Genomic DNA, 22,814 nt, shown 5'->3' on the forward strand with positions numbered 1-22,814 from the left:
GGAAGTGCAAAGTCGTACATATAGGGGGAAAAAACCCGATGTTCACTTACAAAATGGGGGGATCAGCGCTAGAGGTGAGCGACCTTGAAAGAGACCTGGGAGTGATGGTAGACACAACATTGAAGGCGTCGGTGCAGTGTGCAACAGCCTCAAGGAAAGCAAACAAAATGTTGGGTATCATTAAGAAGGGTATCACGACCAGAAAGAAGGAAGTCATCCTGCCACTGTATCGTGCTATGGTGCTCCCGCACCTGGAGTACTGTGTTCAATTCTGGTCGCCGTACCTCAAGAAGGACATGGAGGTACTTGAGAGAGTTCAAAGAAGAGCAACTAAGCTAATAAAGGGTATGGAGGACCTCTCATATACTGACAGACTGAAAAGGCTAGGGCTTTTCTCCCTGGAAAAGCGGAGACTTAGAGGAGACATGATAGAAACCTTCAAGATCATGAAGGGCATAGAAAAAATAGACAGGGACAGATTTTTCAAATTAAGGGGATCAATAAGTACAAGGGGGCACTCAGAGAAATTGAAAGGGGAGAAGTTTAGAACAAACGCCGGGAAGTTCTTTTTCACACAGAGGGTGGTGGATACATGGAACGCGCTACTGGAGGATGTGATAAACAGGAGCACGCTACAGGGCTTCAAAGAAGCTTTGGATAGGTACTTGGAAGACAAAGGGATTGAGGGGTACAGATAAGAGTAGAGGTAGATTATAGGGATGGGATTAGAGGTAAGTTACAAAATTAATCAGGGACCACTGTTCAGGCATTAGGCCTGATGGGCCGCCGCGGGAGCGGACCGCTGAGCAAGATGGACCTCTGGTCTGACTCAGCGGGGGCAACTTCTTATGTTCTTATGTTTCATTAAGCTCACACAAAATGTCTTCTGCTTTAAAGTTTGCGTTTTGCCACACAGTCATGTATGTTAATGGGACCTGGGTGCACTCTAGACTGAAACAGAATTTATGCACATAGATAAAATTCTTATCAAGACACGCAAGTCACGTACATACATTACAGCTGCTTCCGAGCAGACCTAAATTACTCAGTCTCAGTTTAGCCCCAGCATTTTATAAAAATATACAGGTACCTACATGCCTTTATAAAATAGGCTGGAACTTGAGTGACCTGCTGTAAAATGACCTTATAAACGCTTCTCAGGAGCTCTTAGAGTTCACAGGACAAGGGCATGGTGAGCCCTTTTAATTCCTAAGCTGATTTTTCAGCTGGTCTGTCTGTGCAATGAACTTTTTTTTTTTTTTTGCTCCAAAGCATTGACGGACCCCTGAATGAAGCGACAGTGTTGGGAGCCATTAAGCACAGACCTCACAGGGAATATTTCCAAATTCTGATACACTCTAGGGATGTCACAAGGATTCTGGCTTTTTATTTCAGGTACATTTCTGAAGATGTTAAAATATCGTCTTTATGAACTTCTGAAGAATCAGGAGGAGAACTCGTACAATGCAAAGGAGTGGGTGGTGAGGGAGGCGCTGAATGTGGATGCCCTTCAGGAAGCTGGCACATTCAGGTACTTTTGATGTGGGTAGCATCGCAGCTGAGGATATTTGACGTGTTTTTTATACTTCATGTAGTCTCACATGGAGCTGCCGAGTGTGGTCCCTCCTGCGCATAGGGGTTTAACGTGTTGCGTTGCCTGTGTCCTCTCAGCCTCTGATTGCTGTGGTTCCATCGGTCTTCTGGTGCTGAGTCAGAGATAGAGGGGGTCCCGCAGGAATCCCCCCCAACCCATGGGACTCCCACGGGGACCCCCCTCTGGCCCACGGGGATGGAAGGCTTTGGAAGCAGGGTTCGTCCATATAATATAATGGACAAGTCAGCCTTAGTAAAAGAGGGGGTTTATAAGTTAATTAACTGAACAGAAAACAAAAAAAGGGTTCCACCAAAGAGATTCCACAAGGAAAACAGCAAAAGAAACTGTGGAATTGATGATCCTGTCAGAAGTAATTGCTGCTTTTTATGGGGACGGGCGGGGTTGGAGGTAATTATTTGAGGGGACGGGTGGGGACGGAGAGGATCCTGACGGGGACGGGTGGGGACAGCGAGGATCCTGGCGGGGATGGGTGGGGTTTCTGTCCCCGTGCAACTCTCTAGTCAGCGAGCTTGGTCTCTATAGACCCTTGAATGTCCGGTGGCATTAGACACTGCGTGAATCACTGACACAGACTGACAGGCCCCATCTCTTAAACACCATTTCTTTTTTCTCCCTCACCCCGTTGCCTAATTTCAGACAAACACTATGGAAGCGCATTCAGGCTACAGTGACCCCGTTTTTGGCCCACCTGGTATCTATCCTAGACAGAGACGGGAACCTGGAGTTTCTGGTGGATGCCAGTACAAATGGCTATGTGAAAGATCTCTGGATGTTCATCTTCATGGATACGAAACTGCTCAGTGTCCCTTATATGATGGGTAACATCAGGTAAGCTGAAGGCATCAGAAAGAACACTAATACGCTTATTTTTGTCCTTGGATTGGAATGAATCTGGGCTTTGTCGCCTTTCCCTAAAGTTTAAATGTGTGATTGCTCTGCCCCTGGGGAGCCTGGATGTCATTTCTCATGATTCTTTATATTTTCTCTTTGTAATGTTTCCGGTTTACAGCTTTCAGACCGAGACTATCTTGGTACAGAATTACATAAAGCCATTGAGGGATTTCCACAGTGAGATGCCTTTCAGCTGGAGGATCAGAGATTACCTGGATGAGATCTGGGTGCAGGCTCAGTACATTCAGAGCATGGCAGGTGAGGAGAAACAGGATCCAGTCATAGCATGTGTACCTTGCTCTGTGTTAATGCTGGGCAGGATTTGTAAGTGAGAACACAAAGTTTAAGTCGGTGTCTGTAAAAGGATGATCCCATAATGATTTTTATCTTTTAGTCCTCCTCCGCTGCCATCCCATGGTTCTGTTTTGGGCCCTCTCCTCTTCTCCATCTATACCCACTCCCTCGGTGCACTGGTCTCCTGCTATGGTTTTCAGTGTCACCTCTATTCCGATGACTCCTAGATCTACCTCTCCACACCAGATATCTTTACAGGAATCCGGGCCCGAGTCTCAGCCTGCCTGACCAACATTGCAGCTTGGATGGCTCATCACCATCTCAAACTGAATATAGCTAAAACCGAACTCCTTATCTTTCCGCCTAAACCCACATGCCCCCTCCTACCGCTCTCCTCCTTGTCTTGTCTACTCACAACTTCAGGGTCATCTTTGACTCCTCTCTCTCCTTCTCTGCTCAGATCCAACAAACCGCTAAAACCTGTCGCTTCTTCCTCTAAAGTATTACCAAAAGCCCTACACCTGCTCTCCAAGCACACTACAAAAACCCTAATCCACGCTCTCATCACCTCATGCTTAGACTACTGCAATGTACTTATCTCAGGCCTCCCTCTCCCTTTCAATCCATTCTAAAAATGCTGTTTCTGTGAGAGCCTCCACGCTCACATTACCCCTCTCCTCAAGTCACTTCACTGGCTCCCCATCTGCTTCTGAATACATTTCAAACTCCTCTTACTGACTTAAAAATGCATTCACTCTGTAGCTCCTCAATATCTCTCCACTTATCTCCCCCTACGCTCCCCTCCCCCCCATGAACTCTGTTCAAAGAAACATGATGGCAGCTCATGGTCCAGTCCCTAGTCCTAGTTCTCCTTGACTACTGCAACATCCTATATCTCCCCTGCCCCGCAACAATGATAAAACAACTACAAACAGTAGAAAACACAGCCCTGAGACTAATTTTTTCACTAAGAAAACACTACCACATCACCGAGGAGGAATACCTTGATTCACACTGGCTCCCAATTCAAGCAAGAATACTATTTAAATTCTACTGTATTATTTAAATCCATAAATGGTGACAGCCCAGCCTACTTGAACAACCGCCTAATCCAAACTACCACAACCAGACACAGGAGAACCCAGACACCATTCACACACCCTCCAATCAGAGACATCAAGTGGAAAAAACTGTACGATGGCCTTCTAGCCACACAGGCAGCAAAACTAGACCACCAACTCTCCAATCGACTAATCGCGACCCCAGACTACAAAACTTTCAGAAAAGAAATAAAAACCCTGCTATTCAAGAAATCCATGAAGACTAACTAACACCGAATGAAACATTTCAACCCGCTCTACTCTGTAACACCTCTGGACATGTCCAGAAATCCTCTTCTGTAATCCGCCTTGAACCGCAAGGTAATGGCAGAATAAAAATCACTAATGTAATGTAATAAATGCCAAATGGCCCATCTAGTCTGCCCACCCACAGTAACCATTATCTCTTTCTCTCTCCGAGAGATCCCACGTGCCTATCCCAGGTCTTCTTGAATTCAGACACAGTCTCTGTCTCCACCACCTCTTCTGGGCGACTGTTCCACGCATCTACCACCCTTTCTGTAAAAAAGTATTTCCTTTGACTACTCCTGAGCCTATCACCTCTTAACTTCATCCTATGCCCTCTCATTCCACAGCTTCCTTTCAAATGAAAGAGACTTGACTCATCCGCATTTACATCACTTAGGTATTTAAACGTGTCTATCATATCTCCCCTCTCCCACCTTTCCTCCAAAGTTCCTCCTATCTGTATCCTTCTCCGCCACCACCAACTCCAGATTCCGTCCCTTCTTTCTTGCCTACGTCAAGCTCCGTCTCGAGCAGTCTTGAAATCCAAGCTAAAAGCCCACTTTTTTGAAACTGCTTTGAACTCCCACTCACTGTCAGATATCTATACCTTCTGCCAGAAACTCCTCAATCTGTCCAAATTAGATTGTAAGCTCTTCAGGGACTGTCTATTGAATGTTAAATGGACAGCGTTGCATAAGTCTTTCAGTGCTATAGAAATGATAAATAATAGTTGTATTAGCCCTGCAAAAGAATTTACTCTGTCCATTGCATTTCCATGAGGTGTTAAGAAATGGCCCATATTTCTACAGGACAATATGTTCTTCCAAATAACTGGTTCCCTTACTCACGTTAACCCTCTCCTCAAATCTCTTCATTGGCTCCCTATTCATTTTTTTATTAAACTTCTGTAATGTTACATAACAAAATAATATTCCCAGAAATTTTCAAAGTAGAAATTTCCTCAATTACTGAAAAAAACCCCCACATTAAGGAATCCAGCCCACATTATGGAAGACAGATCAAATGATTCTAAAAAGGAAACAAAATCTCCAAGAAAATCAAAGACCCCAAGTTAGCAGGCAAGAAATTTCTTTAACCCTATAATTTAAAAAAAAAAACAAAATCAACCTGTAAAAGAAAAAACTATCCATCTTTGCTATGGAGAAAACTTTCCAGATGGGCAGAATCTAAAAAGATAAATTATTACAGGGAAACTGCCAAATTCCTAGACTTCAGCAGAAGGAAAGCTTTTCTTTGTAATTGAAATATAGACATAGCCTGACCACAGAAAGGTACTGCTTTCTCAGGGGGAAAAAAGTTTTAAGATTAACATCTTGTTTTTTTCAAGTGAGCTTAACGAAACCAATAAAGTAGCTCTTTTCACAATATTTCCCTGTGAAGACTCCAAAAGATTTGATAGCGGTAAAGACCCTCCTCTTCAACTAAAATTACAACTGCAATCTACCCCTCACCCACCCTAAACTCCCCCTCCCTTCTACCCTCTCTTCTCCATTCTTAATCTTTACTTAAATTGCCGTATTGTCCACTGTGAATGTTGCTTGTAGGCCGTTCTGAGCTTCTGGGAGGACGGGATAAAAATATAAATAAATAAATTCACCTTCACTTTTCTGAGATCTCACTTTTCTAGAAATATAATAAACACTTCTCACTCCGAACTCTTCCAAATTTAAAAGTACATAAGCAATGCCTCTGATGGGTCAGACCTGAGGTCCATCGTGCCCAGCAGTTCGCTCATGCGGTGGCCCAACAGGTCCAGAACCTGTGCAGTAATCTTCTATCTATACCCCTCTATCCCCTTTTCCAGTAGGAAATTGTCCAATCCTAGCTTAAACCCCAGTACCGTACTCTGCCCTATTACGCTCTCTGGAAGCGCATTCCAGGTGTCCACCACACTTTGGGTAAAGAAGAACTTCCTAGCATTCGTTTTCAATCTGTCCCCTATCAGCTTTTCCAAGTGCCCTCTTGTTCTTTTATTTTGCGAGAGTTTGAAGAATCTGTCCCTCTCTACTCTCTCTATGCCCTTCATGATCTTATAAGTCTCTATCATATCCCCTCTAAGTCTCCTCTTCTCCAGGGAAAAGAGACCCAGTTTCTCCATTCTCTCAGCGTATGAAAGGTTTTCCATCCCTTTTATCAGACGTGTCGCTCTTCTCTGAACCCTCTCGAGTAACGCCATATCCTTCTTAAGGTACGGCGACCAATATTGGACGCAGTACTCCAGATGTGGACGCACCATCTCCCGATACAATGGCAGGATAACTTCTTTCGTTCTGGTTGTAATACCCTTCTTGATTATGCCTAGCATTCTATTTGCCTTCTTAGCAGCCGCTGCGCACTGTGCCATCGGCTTCATTATTATGTCCACCATTACCCCCAAGTCCCTTTCTTGGGTACTCTCATTCAGTAACATCCCTCCCATCGTATAGTTGTACCTCGGGTTTCTGTTTCTCACATGTAATGCTTTACATTTCTCAACGTTGAACTTCATCTGCCATCTTGTTTCCCATTCCCCTAGTTTATTCAAGTCCCTTTGCAATTCTTCGCAGTCCTCTTTAGTCCGAGCTCCATGAAATAGTTTGGTGTCGTCCGCAAATTTTATTATCTCATACTTCGTCCCTGTTTCTAGATCATTTATGAATATATTGAATAGCAGCGGCCCGAGCACCGAGCCCTGCGGGACCCCACTCGTGACCCTCCTCCAGTCCGAGTAGTGGCCCTAAGATATTTCTTAAGCATTTCAAGAGGGGAAAGAAAGTGAATCATTAGGTAGTCCTGTGTAGTCGCTGGTAAAGCTGACGGACAACAGGCTGATCAATACTGACAGCTCCAGAGCGCAAGCAAAGGATTCTGGGATATTAAAACAATCTGACCATTGCTTACCTTGGGGGAATTATAAACTGAATGGCTCCTGAAAGATCTTTTACTTAGAATGCCACTAAATGACTCCTAAAAGCCATGGACTTTCAAAAGAGGTGATAATGACAGGTGCTTAAGTATAACAAAGGAATTCAAATACAGAAGGGCTCTAGCGACATATTCTTCAAAAGTCACTCCTCTTGTCAATTAAAACTTGCTGAATATAAGAAGGTTATCTTGCAGATTTTTGTCCATCATGTAAACCAGTGGTTCCCTTCCCAACCCTGTCCTGGAGGACCACCAGGCCAGTCTGGTTTTCAGGATAGCCCTAATGAATATGCATGGAGCAGGTTTGCATGCCATTATATGCAGATCTCTCCCATGCATATTCATTAGGGCTATCCTGAAAACCTGAATGGCCTGGTGGTCCTCCAGGACAGGGTTGGGAATCACTGATGTAAACCATTCTGAGCTCCCCTGGAAGAACAGTATTGAAAACTAACTAAATAAATAAAAGCCCACCTTTGAGTCTCCTTTTAACTCCTAACTTTTATTTGCCAGGTCTGTTTTGATCATTTCCATCATTTTCTAAGGCCGTATTTGTCCTGTTATCCAGATTGTAAGCTCTTAGGGGTTGTATTTGATAAAAAAAACTAACCTTCCATAACCACATAAGTTCTGTAATTAAATCATGTTTTTTCAAGCTGCGACTGATTCGCTCAATCTCTAAATTCTTAGAACCAAAATCCATTAACATTCTGGTACATTCATTAATCATTGCGAAATTAGATTACTGTAATAGCTTATTTACAGGAGTACCCCAGAAAGAATTAAAGAATGTTTACAAATAATTCAAAATGTCGCAATAAAATTAATAACAAAATCTAGAAAATGTTACCCCCTACTTCGAAATGCCCATTGGCTGCCAAATAATCAAATCTCTCTCATAACATTTAAAACAATTCATTCTAAACTGCCCCAATTTTTTGAGAAATATCTTATCCCATATGACCCACCCTACAGTCTTAGATCATCTAATCGTAAATTGCTGACGGTCCCCTCCCTTCATATAATAGGAACCAAAAGGCCTGACATTTTTTCAGTCGTAGCCCCTCAACTTTGGAAGACCCTACCAGCTCTTGTTAGAGAAGAAGCCTACTCAAGAGTCATTTATTTCAAGAAGCTTTTAACATTTGATTTAAATTTTACAGTATCCTTTTTAACTCCCTTAAGCAATGAGCCCTTTCCTTTTGGGGTTTTTTTTCCTTATTTGTCTTTCGTTCCTATCCAAATTGTATTTCTAACCCTACTTCCTTTTGTCTCCCATCTGTCTGTCTCATTTATCCCTTTTTAATATGTCAATTATTAGTTGATGTTTCTTTGTAATTTGTTGGGGTTTTTTTGATTATTAATGATATTGTTAATGGCATTTTTATTATGTTCATTCTCTTTTTATATATATATATATTGTAAACTCGCTTAGAAATTAGATAAGCGATTAAATCAAATTTTAATGAAACCTTGAAACCTATGTTGACCTGGAACTCTCTCGTATGTGTGAGTGTAGAGGAGTCGTAGGGAGGGGTTGCAAGAGTCTGTTTTTTGCCTATCCTCAACCTCACTGTTTCCTGTGGCTTCTCTTCTCTCCAGGGCACGAGGAGAAATTTGTAGAGATTTTTCAACAAACTCCACTGGGGCAATTCATTTCCAGTCTGTGCAAGGAAGAAAGACATGAACTGTCCCTGCGTTATATTTGTGACTTCCTGCTTCTGAGCATGACGGTCTCGTCCCTAGAAGAGTTACAGGTTTGTGCCTTGACTTCGGAGATGTGCACAGAACACTGTCATCCCTTTTAGGATATTCTTGTGTTGGTTTTTAAATGAATGCCAACCGTAGGGGACATGTTGCTTGAAGAATCTCATCTTGAAATGGACCTGGTCTGGTTCCCGCCTCAGTGGTTATGAGATTATCCTTCTTTATAATAAGCAGAATCGCTCAGCTAAAACACAAGCTGTGGGGGTTCAGTACATGAGCAGGAACGACCTTGGCACAATTAGTAACAGGATGTAAAACACAGAGCTCAGAACACAAAGAGAAAACGACCTTGTGGCTTCTTAGCAAAATGAAAACTGTTTCAGCAGTTCTTCTTTTTATATGCTACACAAGCAGGAATAGAAAAACTTACAAGGAATATATGTGCCCCTTCACATCGCAAATGTTTCCCCTGGGACAAAGAGCACTATGATGTAGCCAGTGGCATAGAGAGGGTAAGAGGTGCCCGGGCTGGTGCCACCCCTCTCCCACACTCTTCTCTATTACAGCCGCTCCTTCCCTTCCCCCATACCTCTTTAAATTCCCCAGCGTGAGTAGTATCACTAACTTGCTGCCCATGTCTGCTCTCCCTCCAACGTCACTTCCAGGACCCGGAAGTGATGTCAGAGGGAGAGCTGGCGCGAGCAGCAGGTTGGCGTTGCTGCTCATGGCTAGCGGTCCGGTGGGGGGGGAGGAGTGGGAAGGAACAGAGAGGCGGAGGGGTGCCCAGGGCGGACCCCCCTCCTTTACTATGCCACTGGACGTAGCTATCATTGGGTGTCACTGGTGCTATCCTACAAGGGCGTCCTCAGTGGATGAAGGAGGAGCTGATGCAACTTCTTCCTGGGATCTTCGTGTGACCCTGACCTGGCTGTGGAGTTTCACAAATATACAGAAAACGTGTACTGCGTGAAGAGAGGACAGTCCTCGGCGGTGTCCAGTCACCTGTGGCAAATGTCAGACCATGAGATCCTTTGTAGAGAATGACACGGGGAAAAAATCTGTCACCGCCCCGTCCCCGGCCCACCATCCTCTGCACCGCCCCGTCACCGCCGTTCCCTTCACCGCCCCGTCACCGCCTCGTGACCACCACTGCCATCCCATTCACCGCCCCGTCACCGTCCCCGCTGCATCCATATAAGCCTTAGTACTGTAATATTTAGCTTATTCCTTTCTTATAAATCAAAGTTCCTGCTGCTGAACTAGAGAAAGAGATGTTCAGCTGGCAGGACTTTGTTTATAAATTTTTATCAACACAACTAATATACTACTTTATCCTAAAGCAAAAAATAAATAAATAAAAATTTTTTCTACCTTTGTTGTCTGGTTTCTGCTTTCCACATCTTCTCATTCAATTCCTTCCATCCACTGTGTGTCTTCTCTCTGCGTCTTCCATTTGCTGTTACTGTGCCTCTCCCTTCACCCCCCCCCCCCCAATTGGTCTAGCACCCATCTTTTTCCCTCCGCTCCCCCATAGTCTGGCATCTGTCTTCTTCCCACTCTGTCTTCCACATTTCCCTTCAGGGTCTGTTCCTCTCCACCCTCCTTCAGTGTCTGTCCTATTCCTTTCCACCACCACCCTTCCCTCCCTCCTTTACCATCTGTTCCTTTCTACTACCCTTCAGCTCCTCTCGCGTGGCCTATCTTATCTACCTTCCTCCCTCTTATTTTCATGGCACGTTAAAATGTAATTTGTGCAAGCCACTGGAGCCTGCGAGCTCGGTCCCTGTCCCATCCCCACAAACCATCTTGCTTCTGTGCTCCTATTTTCCCCATTTCTAATATCTCCCCTATGTATCTGCCATTGCCTCCCCCCCCCCCCCGTGTCCATATACCATCCCCATGGCATGTCCCCTTTATGTGTCTGTCCCTATGCCCCATGCACATAATTTCCCCTCTTTCTGTTACCTTCCTGTGTTCAGATTTCCCCTATCTTCCATACCAGTATGTCTCTTCTTTTCAACCCCATCTAGCTTTTTCCCTTCTTTCTTCCCCCCCCCCTGCTTCTAGCATCTGGCTCACCTGCCTGTCCTTCCCTTTCTTTCCTGCTGTGGGTTTTTCTTTCCGTCTTCATCCCCTTGGTCCAGAATCCTTTTCCTTTTCACTCCCTCCTTCCAGTTTGAGCCGGGAACACGGGCGATCGCACGGTCCCCGCAGCCCGCACCCGCCTGCCCAATCGATCCTAGTGTTTAGCCAGCTCTCTCCCTTCTCCTCACCTTAGTTTGCAGGCTTTCTTTTTCGGCGACCTGCACGCTTTCCCAAAGAGCTGTGCACGCGCGGCTGCTCAGTGTTCAATCTTCTGCTCTGCTGCAACTTCCTGTTTCTGGTTGCGTCAGAGCAAAAGATTGAACACTGAGCAGCCGAGGGTGCGCGGCTCTTTGATAGTGTGCGGGTCGCTGAAAAAGAAAGCCTACAAACTAAGGTGAGGAGAAGGGAGAGAGCTGGCTAAACACTTGGATCGATTGGGCAGGCGGGTGGGGGCTGCGGGGACCGCGCAATCCTTTTGCCTCACTGCGGAGACAAGACCATTCACCGCTCCACGGGGCGGTGAATGGCCTTGTCCCTGTCCCCGCAGCAACTGCTATTTTTTATTCCCCGTTTTGGCGGGTTACCCGCGGCTAAACGCGGGTAACCGCCACCGTGTCATTCTCTAATCCTTTGCACAGGGAACCCCTGTGTAGAGACCAGCTGTAGGGGGAGGAGCAAGAATTATGACAGACGGTGCGTTGAATAAATTGATCTAGCAGTAGTGAAGGCCTTTTCGTTGGTTCTGTAACAGTCTCTTCACCTTCTAGTTTCTGCAGATGGCTCTGCTCTCCTGTGTAGCGGAGCTGAGGGAGGAGCAGGAGGAGCTGCTGCTACCCTGGGTCCACATTGGCTACTTCCAGTTCAGGCACCGGCTGCAGAATTTCTCCCGTATCCTGGCTGTGAGCCCACATGTGCTGGAGTCGCTGACCCCCAGGATTGAAGAGCTGCAGATGCGGTCGAGCCGTGAGATGGTAGGGCTTCTTAAAGGAGTTGGGACCTTCCCAATATAGTCCTTACAGATGGGAGGGGGTCCAAAGGGTTCTAATACACCCCCTTAGTTCCAGTGCTGGACTAACAGGGAAGAACACTTTTTAAAGTGGAGATTTCTCTCTGCATGCTGTGGACTGCTGAATCTGGGCCGGGCTAGATTCTGGCAGGCTGTATGTGTTTTGGGACTGTCCCATTCTGACACCCCATGTACATTTTCAGGCTTTGGATGTGTTTGCAGCCATCGCCAGCACAGAAGTGCTGGAGGCTCGGCTCTTGCTCCCTACGCCCGAGGCTTGGCTACGCCAGGTGAAGAACCTTCAGATGCCCGTTGAGCTCCTTTGTGCCGAGAGCTACACGCAGGGCAGAGCTCAGGACTGTCAGCGGCTGTTCGAAGAGGTCAGGTGAGTATTGTGACCTTGATGGACCCTGTCTGACCTGCTGCTCTTCCTCAGGCCTGGCACTGGTGATCGTGCTTGGAGAAGCTTTGGTTGTGCTGAGTTGGACGTTGAGACTGCTTCTCAAGATGATGATGATTTTGTCTCTGTAAACTGTCGCCTTTCCTCGCAGGGCCCAGTGGAATCGCATCTTTACCATGGCCCTCTTTGTGGAGCATGTGCTACTTGGTGAAGGGCCCCAGAATCAAGCACTCTACAGTCTGGTTAAGAAGAGCACCACAATAATGGGCAAGGTGAGTGCGGCCCTGCCAGGTCAGAAAAGCAAGGGTCTTGCGTCGGAGGCCCTGCCTGTCCCGCTTGGGATGGAACAGACAGACACACAGACGGGAGGGGATCTCATAAGAATAGCCTTAGTGGGGTCAGAACAATGGTCCATCAAGCCCAGTATCCCATCTTCATGGTGGCCAATCCAGGTCCCTAGTACCTGACCAAAACCCAAGGAGCAGCAAGATTCTAGAATCCCAGAGTAGCAACATTCCATACAGAATTTCAAAGAATAGCAAGATTCCGGAATCCCAGAGAGTAACAAGATTCTAGAATCCCAGAGTAGCAACATTCCATACAGAATTTCAAAGAATAGCAAGATTCCGGAATCCCAGAGAGTAACAAGATTCTAGAATTCCAGAGAGTAGCAACATTCCATGCTACCGATCCAGGGCAAGTAGTGGCTTCCCCCATGTCTTTCTCAATAACAGACTTTGGACTTTTCCTCCAGGAAATTGTCCAAACCTTTCTTAAAACCAGCTACGCTATCCGCTCTGACCACATCCTCTGACAAGGCACAGAATGCAGTGTTCTGATTTTGAGTCTCGATTTCTAGGTACTCGAAGCAGATTCTGATTTGAAGAGACTGGAACCTTTCAAGGCAGTGATAGAGGTCCTGCGTGACTGTAAGAACAGTGCCAGCGCAGTTTTCTATAGGTAAAACGGGCAGGACCATTCCAACACCCTGTGTAACACCCCCCCTAGAGCTTCTGTCACAGCCAAGCAGGAAAGGCAATGGTTGTGGATTCAACCCCACGCTGCTCTTTGTGGCCCTGGGCAAGTCACTTAATCCCCCCATGGCCCCAGGTAGATTGTGAGCCCACCGGGATAGACAGGGAAAATGCTTGAGTACCTGAATAAATTTATGTAAACCGTTCTGAGCTCCCTGGGAGAACGGTAGAGAAAATGGAATGAATGAATGAGAGGACAGCTTCGGAAGCCTTGCTTCTTCCTGTGTGGTCACACTGCCCGCACGTATCTTGCTACAGCTGTGAAAATGGGGCACTGTGGAGCTGTTCCTAGAAGCTCTTCTGGACAGTTGCCTCTACTTGTCTGAGGTGCAGGAGCTGCATCTACTGATAAGTCTGCCTATCTTCTGCAGGAAGCGTCTCGGGGAGTGTCCGATCTGCCTGTGCAGCCCAGACGAGCCGGTTCTCTTGCCTTGTGACCACGTGTGCTGTAAAGCTTGCATCCTACCCTGGCTGATACCAGCACGAATGATCTGCCCCTACTGCAGAACTGCCCTTCCAGACGACTACAGCGTTTCTGTCTGTCAGGAGCTCAGGTACAAGCCTCCCTCTCCTCCACCCCAAAGGCACTCTCTTCTGGAACTGCCCAGAAGGAGCTCAGCTACTCCCCAGAATATTAGAAATGCATGCAAGTCTCACACAATCATATTTCTGTACATATTTTTGTCAAATATCAAAATATAATTATTGTTTTTGCGTGATGTCTAATTTAAAACACAACAGGGGACAAAAATTGCTAAATTTTGAATGATTTTGTACAGAATTTCTCCCCCCCCCCCCCACCTCTCCTCTCTCCTCCCACTCAGATTTCCGAAGAAAACTGAAAACCCATCTGTTTGATACTTAATCTCCTTTACCCTCTTTTCTCTCCCCTCCCTCTCCCTCTTACCTATCCACCTCGTCTCTCTCCCCTCTTACCTCTCTTTATAGTTGCCTTGAGCCTGTTTAGGTCTGAGCGACACACAAATAGAAGATTAGATTAGATTTTTGACTCCATAGCTCTTTCATCCTCCCTAGCTCTCGCTACTCTTCCCCATCCTCAAACCCTGATCCTCACCATACTTAAACCCTCCCCAGTGATTTCTCTCCAGCCATTGACCTCCACTACTCATGCTGGCTCTCTCACTAGGCTCTGTCTCACTGTATTTACTGTCACTCCACCCCCCCCCCCAGCTCCCTCCTTCTCTTCACCCTTTCCAGTTCTTTCTCTCTCCACCACCACTCTAGAAGCGGCTTCGGTTCCTCATTTCTCCCTCACCTCTGTAGCCACCAGTTCCTCCTCCTCCCCAACCATTCCTGTTGCGCTCTTCCTTCTCTGGCTGGTCCCTGGCTCTTGTCACACAGATCACATGTTGTCTTTCAGTTTTCATCATTCTTCTTATGGAAAAGCAGGTTTGGATTATCTGTACTTCCTTTCCTTGAGTTCTGCCAGACTGTGTCTCCTTACGACACTGGGCAAGTAGCGGAGACTTGGATTGCATGACTTACATGGTGCCTTTTCCCAAGCCAGAATATAAGCTTACCTAAATTGGTCTGTCTCCCTTTTTTCCCCAAGCTTACTGGAACAAATGAGGGAAAAAGTGATCGCTTTGGACCACCTGATCAAATTTTTAATCTGACCCAGCACCTTAGCAGGCTAAGAAGAGGCTGCATTAAAAGTTTGGGGGGAGGGTTTATTCCGGGAATATATCTCTGGTCTCCTCCCAAGAATAGGTACTTCAGCCACAAACTCTCACAAGGATTGGAAGGGGAAGGGGGCGGGGCCTGTTATTACCTGGTCTGACCCCTGCACTCTGTGGACTGACCTCGAGAAGAGAGATGGTAAACCTGATTAACGTCTGTTCTACTCTGACCTCCCCAGCGCTGCTCTCGAGAAGTATTCTCACTTCCGAAAGATGTGCAACAATTTCTTCATCGATCTAGTGTCCAGCTTGTGTTTTAAGGACAATGTGGCTCCGGACAAGGGGGTCATCGAGCTGCTCCTCTCCCTGCTGTTCTTCAGCAAGAAGCTGTGCCAGGCCCTGGAGCAGAGTGAGTCTTCTCTCACCATTAACGCCGGTCTGTCCTCACCCGATGCCCGTCTCCCTTCATATTTTTTCCTTTATTTCAGATCAGACAAGCTGCACAAAATCCTTGTCTCCTTTCGATGACTTCATGGATAAGAGTCCTGTTATTCGTTCTGTAGTTCTGAAATTACTGCTGAAATACAGGTATTGACACCTTGGGGGGGGGTTTGTTACTTACACTATTCATCTAATATCCTCTCATCACCTCTCTAGTCCTGGCTCACCCCCCCTTGCTTATCTCTTCACCCTTCCCAGCCACCTCCTTCTTTTTGGACTGTACGCACGACCTGCCTCGCTGTACCGGGCTGGGCTGCCGCTTGAGGGATACGCTACAGCACGCAAAGTAACTGTCGAGGGATCGCTTTCTGTAGCGTATAGTGATTGTATGGTTTCTCTCTGTTTAGCTTTGAGGACGTGAGAGAGTACATTCAAGGGTATTTATCCGAAATAGAGAAATCGACCTGTCTCAGCCAGGAGGATATGACCGAAGTGTACATGCTTTTTGTCAGCTGTCTGGAGGTACAGTGAATTATGGCTCCTCCTCTTAAGGAGGCAACATATGAAGTGAGGGTTCAGGTGATCTTTTAAAGGCCACTTCTGTCAGTGCACACCTGTGGTTGCACACGCCTCTGTATGCATAAAGCAGAAAACCATGTGCACATAAGAGTCTTAAACAGTATTAAGCGCAAGGTGTCTGTGTGTGTGGAAATCCCAATTACATGCACAACGTTCCAGGCACATTTAGGCAGCTACAGTTATACCAGTCTGCAGGCATCTAAATTTAATCCGCATCAGTGGTGCTAATGGAATCTGGGTGCCCGGATGCTTGTTCTCGCCATGCGGCGTCAGGCAGCGCCACCTTACTGTTAATTCCAGGAGATTTTTAATAACGTTTGGGGCCATTGCAGGACACTGAAGGTGTGTTGGTGGGGAGGGTTTTGTGCATATCCAGGTGGTAGTTTATAGGGGAATGGGGAGGGGGGGAGAGTTTCTCAGAGGACTGATAAAAGATGTTTTATATAAAAGACATAAAGGAACTCATTTTCAAAGCACTTGGACATAACATAACGTTTGTACACCGCAATACCCTTCAGATCCATGCGGTTTATCAAAGTACCATAGAAACCTCTGACAAATGAGCCCCATATAAGACTCAGAATGTAAACCAAGTAAAGTACAAAAGACAAAAGAAAATATGTAGCATATAGACTAAATACGAATGTATTTTAAGCAGCTGGAACTGGAGGAAACATTTGGGCTTGCCTATGAATTTTCAGACCAGTCCAGAATCAATATTTATGGAGACAAATGACTAGTGAGCTCTTCCCTTTTAGGGGGGCTGTGCAGCTCCTGCTAATCGGTCTTTCCATTAGAAAGCAAAGAGAGATCAAACTCCCCCCCCCTGGTTTCCAGAAGGAGGGAGTTCATGGTTCCAACTAAAAACCTGAGGGAGCCAGAAGAGCATCCCCTAAAATTTCTTCCTGGGAACACAAACCCCAACACCTTAGGGCAGGACTCGAGGAAAGAAAATGAGCAAATACTTTCCTTCTTTATCCCCCAGATTTAAAAAGAAAATCACCACTTAAATTGATTATTCCTAGAGGGGAACGTTATCGACATGGGTTACTGTTAGATTATTTTACCGCAAATCGTACTATGTTATCACAGGATCTCATTGCATAAAATGGGCCCCTGTGTTAAAATGACACGACTTGTAGTACAATAGCCCATCTTACCAATAGCCCTTTTTGATAACTTCATCCCTGAAAGACTGAAGAAGGAGGTCCCCAAATTGCCGTCGGTCTGTGGGGTCCTTTGGCCCTTTGAGGATGCACTTGCAGTCAAGAACTCTGAAGCCAGCAGCCCCTCCACTGCCTTCGAATTGTGCCTGCACCCATGGTCCAATTGTCCCATGGCCAGGAACAGCACTTGATGTGCTCCAGTGAGGTTTCTGTTCCCTCTGTGCTTCACTAGCACCCTTGCTTACTCTGAGGCTCCCTTTGAGCTCTGCTCCTCCTGGTGAGATTAGATGCAGTCTGCAGTGTTAGGCTGGCAAATGAAGCTCCCTCCTACAACATTAGGCCCAGTGCTTGCCAGTGCTCTCATGCTGACAGGATGCTTACAGCAAATATTCTCTCTGTATGAATATATATGTATCTGCCTTTTGAGGCCAGGATGGAAGTTATTGTCCTCTGTCTCCATCTGCTGGTTGACGGGAGTAGCCTTGAGGTTATAGCACCGGAATGACTACCAACAAAGCCAGGTTCAAATCCCACTGCTGTTTTCTGTGATCTTGGGCAAGTCACTTAATCATCCATTGTCTCGGGTACAAACAGATTGTAAGCACTCCAGGGACAGGGAAGTACTTAATGTACCAGAATGCAGCTCACCTTGAGCTAGTACTGAAAAGATGTATGCTAAATCCAATTGTTCTGGACTGGCCTGGTGGATGATAAGGGATGACACTGATATGCAGATAAAGCTGAAAACAGTTGGGCATGCCTTGCTTCCACTTCCTTCTACCTTTTAAACATAACATTTAGATGGATCAAAGGTTATCCATTCAAGAGGCTAAATTTCAAACACTTACAACTGTAACTGCAGAACTCCCAAATGTAACCAGCTAAAGTATTTTGAATGTGAAACTCCTGAGTGTTCTGTGGCCTGCAGGATGCTATGTATGAGAAGATGGGTGTCCTCATTAAGGAACACAGAGTGCGTCAACTGAAGGAGGATGGACGCTTCCTGATGAGTTACCAGCAGAAGACCCTGCGAGAGTCCTCCATTGAGTATCTGCAAGGAGTGGCCCGTATCAGGGTCTGCCTGGACACCGCAGCACAGTTGATCTTTGGCGTGTATGGAGAAGCCGGTGAGTGGCACAGACATCGGACGCAGGCCTGACACTGGAGAGAGTGCCTGAGCTCTTATAATTTCAGAACCTTTCTCCTGTGTTTAATCTCTCCAAAACTCAGAGAATGATCGATTGTTGATTTATGTATTTTTATATATTCTTTCAAAAAGCTGCAAAATGTTTTACAATATAGCATAATTCCACAAAATAAAAAGAAACCATGCAACCCAATCTACCCGTTATCTCTACCCCACCAACCCCCATCCTTGCCAACCCTTATAGACCAACTGATATAATAAGGTCTTCCAGTGTTTACAAAATTGTTGGGCATAATGATCTCTCAACATCTTCTTAGGAGCTTTAGGTCCACAAAATGGGGCCTGCACAGGAAAAGGTGTGCTCCCACATTTCACTCAAAATTACACCATCTGGTCTTTACATCAAACCCTTTTGGGAGGAGTATAAAGTAGAGAGCTGCACGGTAATGGGGACGACGGGAATCCCGCGGGACCCGTGGGTTCCCCCTTCGGGTCACGGGGATCCCTTGGGGATGCCCCCTAGGGTCGCGGGAATCCCATGGGGACGCCCCCTAGGGTCGCGGGGATCCCGTGGGGACGCCTCCGAGGGTTGCGGGGTTCCTGCGGGGCTGGATGTACTAAGTCGCGAGGCTTTTCTCCCTACCTGCTCTGCTTGCAGCACAGAGCCGAACGGAAGTCTTCCCGACGTCAGCGCTGACGTCGGAGGGGAGGGAGGGCTTAAACAAAGCCCTCCCTCCCTCCGACGTCAGCGCTGATGTCGGGAAGACTTCCGTTCGGCTCTGTGCTGCAGGCAGGGTAGGTGAGGAGGAGTAGCCTCGCGGCTCGAGTGGCTACCAAGGGAGGAGGGCGGTCCACCCCGCCCCGGGTGTAGCACAGCCGGCCAGGTCCTCTTACTTTTATGGCGTTTCCCCGACCGACCGACAACAGCCCTGGTCCGACATACCTCCCTGCCCTTAACTGCGAATCTAAATTATCTTCTTACAGCAGCTGTAAGAAGGAAATTTAGATTCGCGGTTAAGGGCAGGGAGGTTTGTCAGACCGGGGCTGCTGTCGGTCGGTCGGGGAAGCGCCATAAAAGTAAGGGGACCTGGCCGGCTGTGCTGCACCCGGGGCGAGAGAGAAGGAGGGGGGAGAAGGACGCTGAAAGCACTGGGGAAGACAAAGGGGTGGAGAAGGACGCTGACAGGACATGGGGAAGATGGGGGGGGGGAGAAGGACGCTGAAAGGAAATGGGGAAGAGAGAGTGGGGAGAAGACGCTGGCAGGGAAGAAGACAGAGATGCCAGACTATGGTGGGAGCGGAGGGAAGAAGATAGGTGCCAGACCAATTTGTAAGGGGGGAGAAAGGCACAGTAACAGAGCAAATGGAAGACGCAGAAGGAAAAGAGACAGTGGATGGAAGGAACTGAATGAGAACATGAGGAAAGCAGAAACCAGGCAACAAAGGTAGGAAAAAATTATTATTTTTTTTTTTTGCTTCAGGATAAAGTAGTATATTAGTTGTGTTGATAAAAATTTATAAACATTAGAGGCTCTGGTAGAAACCCGTTTACAAAGTATGTATTCTTCCCAATTAATATTTCCAAATTAATAAAGTCTTTTTGCTTATTTGTAAATGGGTTTCTACCAGAGCCTTTAATTCAGTAGCATAATTAAATGAAATAACTATTTCTGAAGTTTATAGGGACGGGCGGGGACGGAGGGGATTCCTCACGGGGACGGGCGGGGACGGAGGGGATTCCTCGCGGGGACGGAGGGATTCCTCACGGGGACGGGTGAGACTTTGGCGGGGACGGGTGGGATTTCTGTCCCCGCGCAACTCTCTAGTATAAAGCCCTGGGTGGTAAGGAATGCCTGCTAAAAGGTACCATTGGCTCTGGAGCCAATTCTCGCAAAATCCTGTGTTCTGTAGGTAGCTTGTGAAGTTGCTTGAAAACTGGGCATATATTCTTCCTGTGACGTTGTACTCGCAGTCACTCCTGCAGTGGCATTCTGAGTTAAATGCAATTTCCACAGTTTATTTATTCATTCAGTTTTCTCTACCATTCTCCCAGGAGAGCTCAGAACGGTTTACATGATTTATTCAGGTACTCAAGCATTTTTCCCTGTTGATATTTAGGTAATCCTGCCTACAAAGCGCTACAGTAATCGAGCCAAAGATAAATCCTTGCATGTACTAATGTGACCAAGTCTAATAAATATTCTATAAACGATATTCTATAATAACTATCTTCAGGCTCGATTTTTTTCTATTAAATGACTCTTAACTGGATCTAGTTTACAAACTAAATACAACTAAAACTGAAAATTTCTAATTTAAAAAATCCTATTTAAAAATTGTCCAAAGTTTAACACTCTTGGGTGTATTTTAAAGTGTTCTCAATTTTAACTGGCTAGGTTGCAGCTGGATATAGCATAACCCAGTCAGCTATTGTCATCCCTCTGTTTCAGTCTCACAATTGACTCCTTGGTCTGCAGAGTATCCAGGCCCTGCACTAGGCCTCAGTCACCTGATTTAGCAAGCGATGGAGATGGAAATGCACTTCTGCTGTTTCCCTTCCACTGAAAGGGAAGGCCCAGCACAACGGTGCTCTGTTATCCTGCCGCCACTCCTTCGGTTCTTACGCAGGTTGGGGGATTGTTAGTGGGTGGAAGGATGAAGAGCACAAACTTTTTTTCCCTTGCTCAGTTTCTCCCTCTCTCCGCAGGCACAGAGGCTGATCATGAGAAGAGGTCGTATCTGCATTGTGTGAAAACTTTCTGCACCAGGTCCACCAATGCCTGGTACCTTGTGTTCCTGGTACGCAAACTGGCAGACAAGCACAGCTTGAAGTTTGTTCAGGTGCTTTCCAAGGATGGCAGCTACCACTGGCTATTCCCGCCAGAAGCCATTCAGCAGCAGGTGAGGAAAGGAACAGGTGTTTGTGCCGCTGGTCTCCCGGACATGCTGTTTCCTAAGTGTTTACTGCCACATGGTACTCACTATTGGGGTTTCTGCCAGATACTTGTGACCTTCATTCGCAGGATACTGGGCTAAAGGTCTGACCCAGTATGGCAGTTCTGCTCATCAGGTTCACCAGATTGAAATAGTCCTATTCTCACCAGTTTCCCTTTGGCTATGACCCCAGTTTGCACAGCTGCAGAAAATGGGCACAGACCAATGTCCTATGGAGCTCTTGCTCGGGTTGCAAATGTGGGTCTCTCAAATGTGGGGGGATCATAACCTACAGGTTGGGAGACTCGTAAAAAAGGTCCTTATTCAAAGGAGGAGGGGAGGGTGCTGTAGGTGAAAGGGATCTGAACTGTGCAGGAAGCATTTTGGTCTGTTTGCCTTTTCATTAGGTTTTTATCTTCCTATTTCAGTGTCACAAACTGAACATCTCTGGAGAAAGAAATCCTTTTGCTTTTCTTGAAGAAATTGTTGTTGAGGCTCTCCTGAGAATGAAGTTGGGGAGGGGGGCCTCTTCTTGTCCCAATGAAAGCATTGAACACTAGCAGTTCATCTAATATAATTGTTCCCATTATAATCCCATAAAAGGGTTTGCGGGGGTTAGGGGCAGAGTCAGCCCGCAAATATTGAATATTCGCGAATAACTTTTGGGCCGTGTCTGACCCACCCCCGCCTCCCTCCCGGCATCCCAGACCTTACCTGGTGGTCTAGCGGGCTTTCAGGGCAGGAGCAATCTTCCTACGCTCCTGCCCCGTGCAGATCACCCATAGCAAATGGCTGCCGTGAGTTCCTGTAGTCTCTCTAGACTATAATGGGAACTGTAGAAGGATTTATGGTTCACTTAGCAGTATTATAAACACGTTACGTTTCTGTTAAGTGGTCTAGAGAAAACCATAACCTTTTAATCAAGTTCAAATATCATGGTCTAATTATACGACACAAACCCAGGCTAATGAAAAATATCTTTATTATGAAAATAGAAAAATATAATTCACAAGCCAGCTGCAGAATCTAAGTATTGTTCAAAATATCTAATTACACAAATGAAACTCAGTACATGATTATCACAATCTAATGGTTAGACAACTAAGTAAAACTTCTTGTTACACACACACTATTCCTTATAATAATAATCCCTGATTAGCAAATGATTATATTATCACCCAGGTAACTTTTCAACCCTTTACCTTTATCAATGATTCCTATCTAATTCCCAAGCTAATAAAAGTAATTTCCGTATGCTCACCCTTAATTAGCCTCTCCGGCACAATTAGGTGGAAGAGAAAACTTCGTGTCAGCTGGAAGACGTCAGGAATACCGTTGTAAAAGTTACACGTGTTGAAGATCCTTGATGAGGCTATAAATCATCAGCAATAAGTTCCGTTTATCTGTGCTAAGTTCAGAACAGTTTTTAAATGTCCGAATTTCTATCTCTTAGGCAGAGAATCACACAAGGTAACTTACAGGTCTAATTATTGAAAGAAAAAGTTTACAATTAGAACATCTGTGAGCAGATCTGAGCTTCCCCGGACCTTATCACAGACTAACTAATTATTAATTAATTAGCACCTTTCTTTTCTTGAATC

General features: G+C 46.0%; 1 protein-coding gene across 1 annotated transcript in view; it reads left to right on the forward strand.

The window, feature by feature from the left end:
- Positions 1-22,814, forward strand: part of RNF213 (ring finger protein 213) — a 194,263-nt gene that overhangs the window by 142,428 nt on the left and 29,021 nt on the right. The window contains 14 exon segments of the mRNA XM_033962240.1: positions 1,396-1,531; positions 2,252-2,443; positions 2,625-2,764; positions 8,677-8,831; positions 11,634-11,837; positions 12,076-12,257; positions 12,424-12,544; positions 13,132-13,232; positions 13,678-13,860; positions 15,186-15,355; positions 15,435-15,534; positions 15,795-15,909; positions 18,061-18,259; positions 20,987-21,180. Coding sequence (XP_033818131.1) covers positions 1,396-1,531; positions 2,252-2,443; positions 2,625-2,764; positions 8,677-8,831; positions 11,634-11,837; positions 12,076-12,257; positions 12,424-12,544; positions 13,132-13,232; positions 13,678-13,860; positions 15,186-15,355; positions 15,435-15,534; positions 15,795-15,909; positions 18,061-18,259; positions 20,987-21,180 — 2,192 coding nt within the window.

Source organism: Geotrypetes seraphini, chromosome 10 (assembly GCF_902459505.1).
Source record: "Geotrypetes seraphini chromosome 10, aGeoSer1.1, whole genome shotgun sequence".
NCBI classification, from domain to species: domain Eukaryota; kingdom Metazoa; phylum Chordata; class Amphibia; order Gymnophiona; family Dermophiidae; genus Geotrypetes; species Geotrypetes seraphini.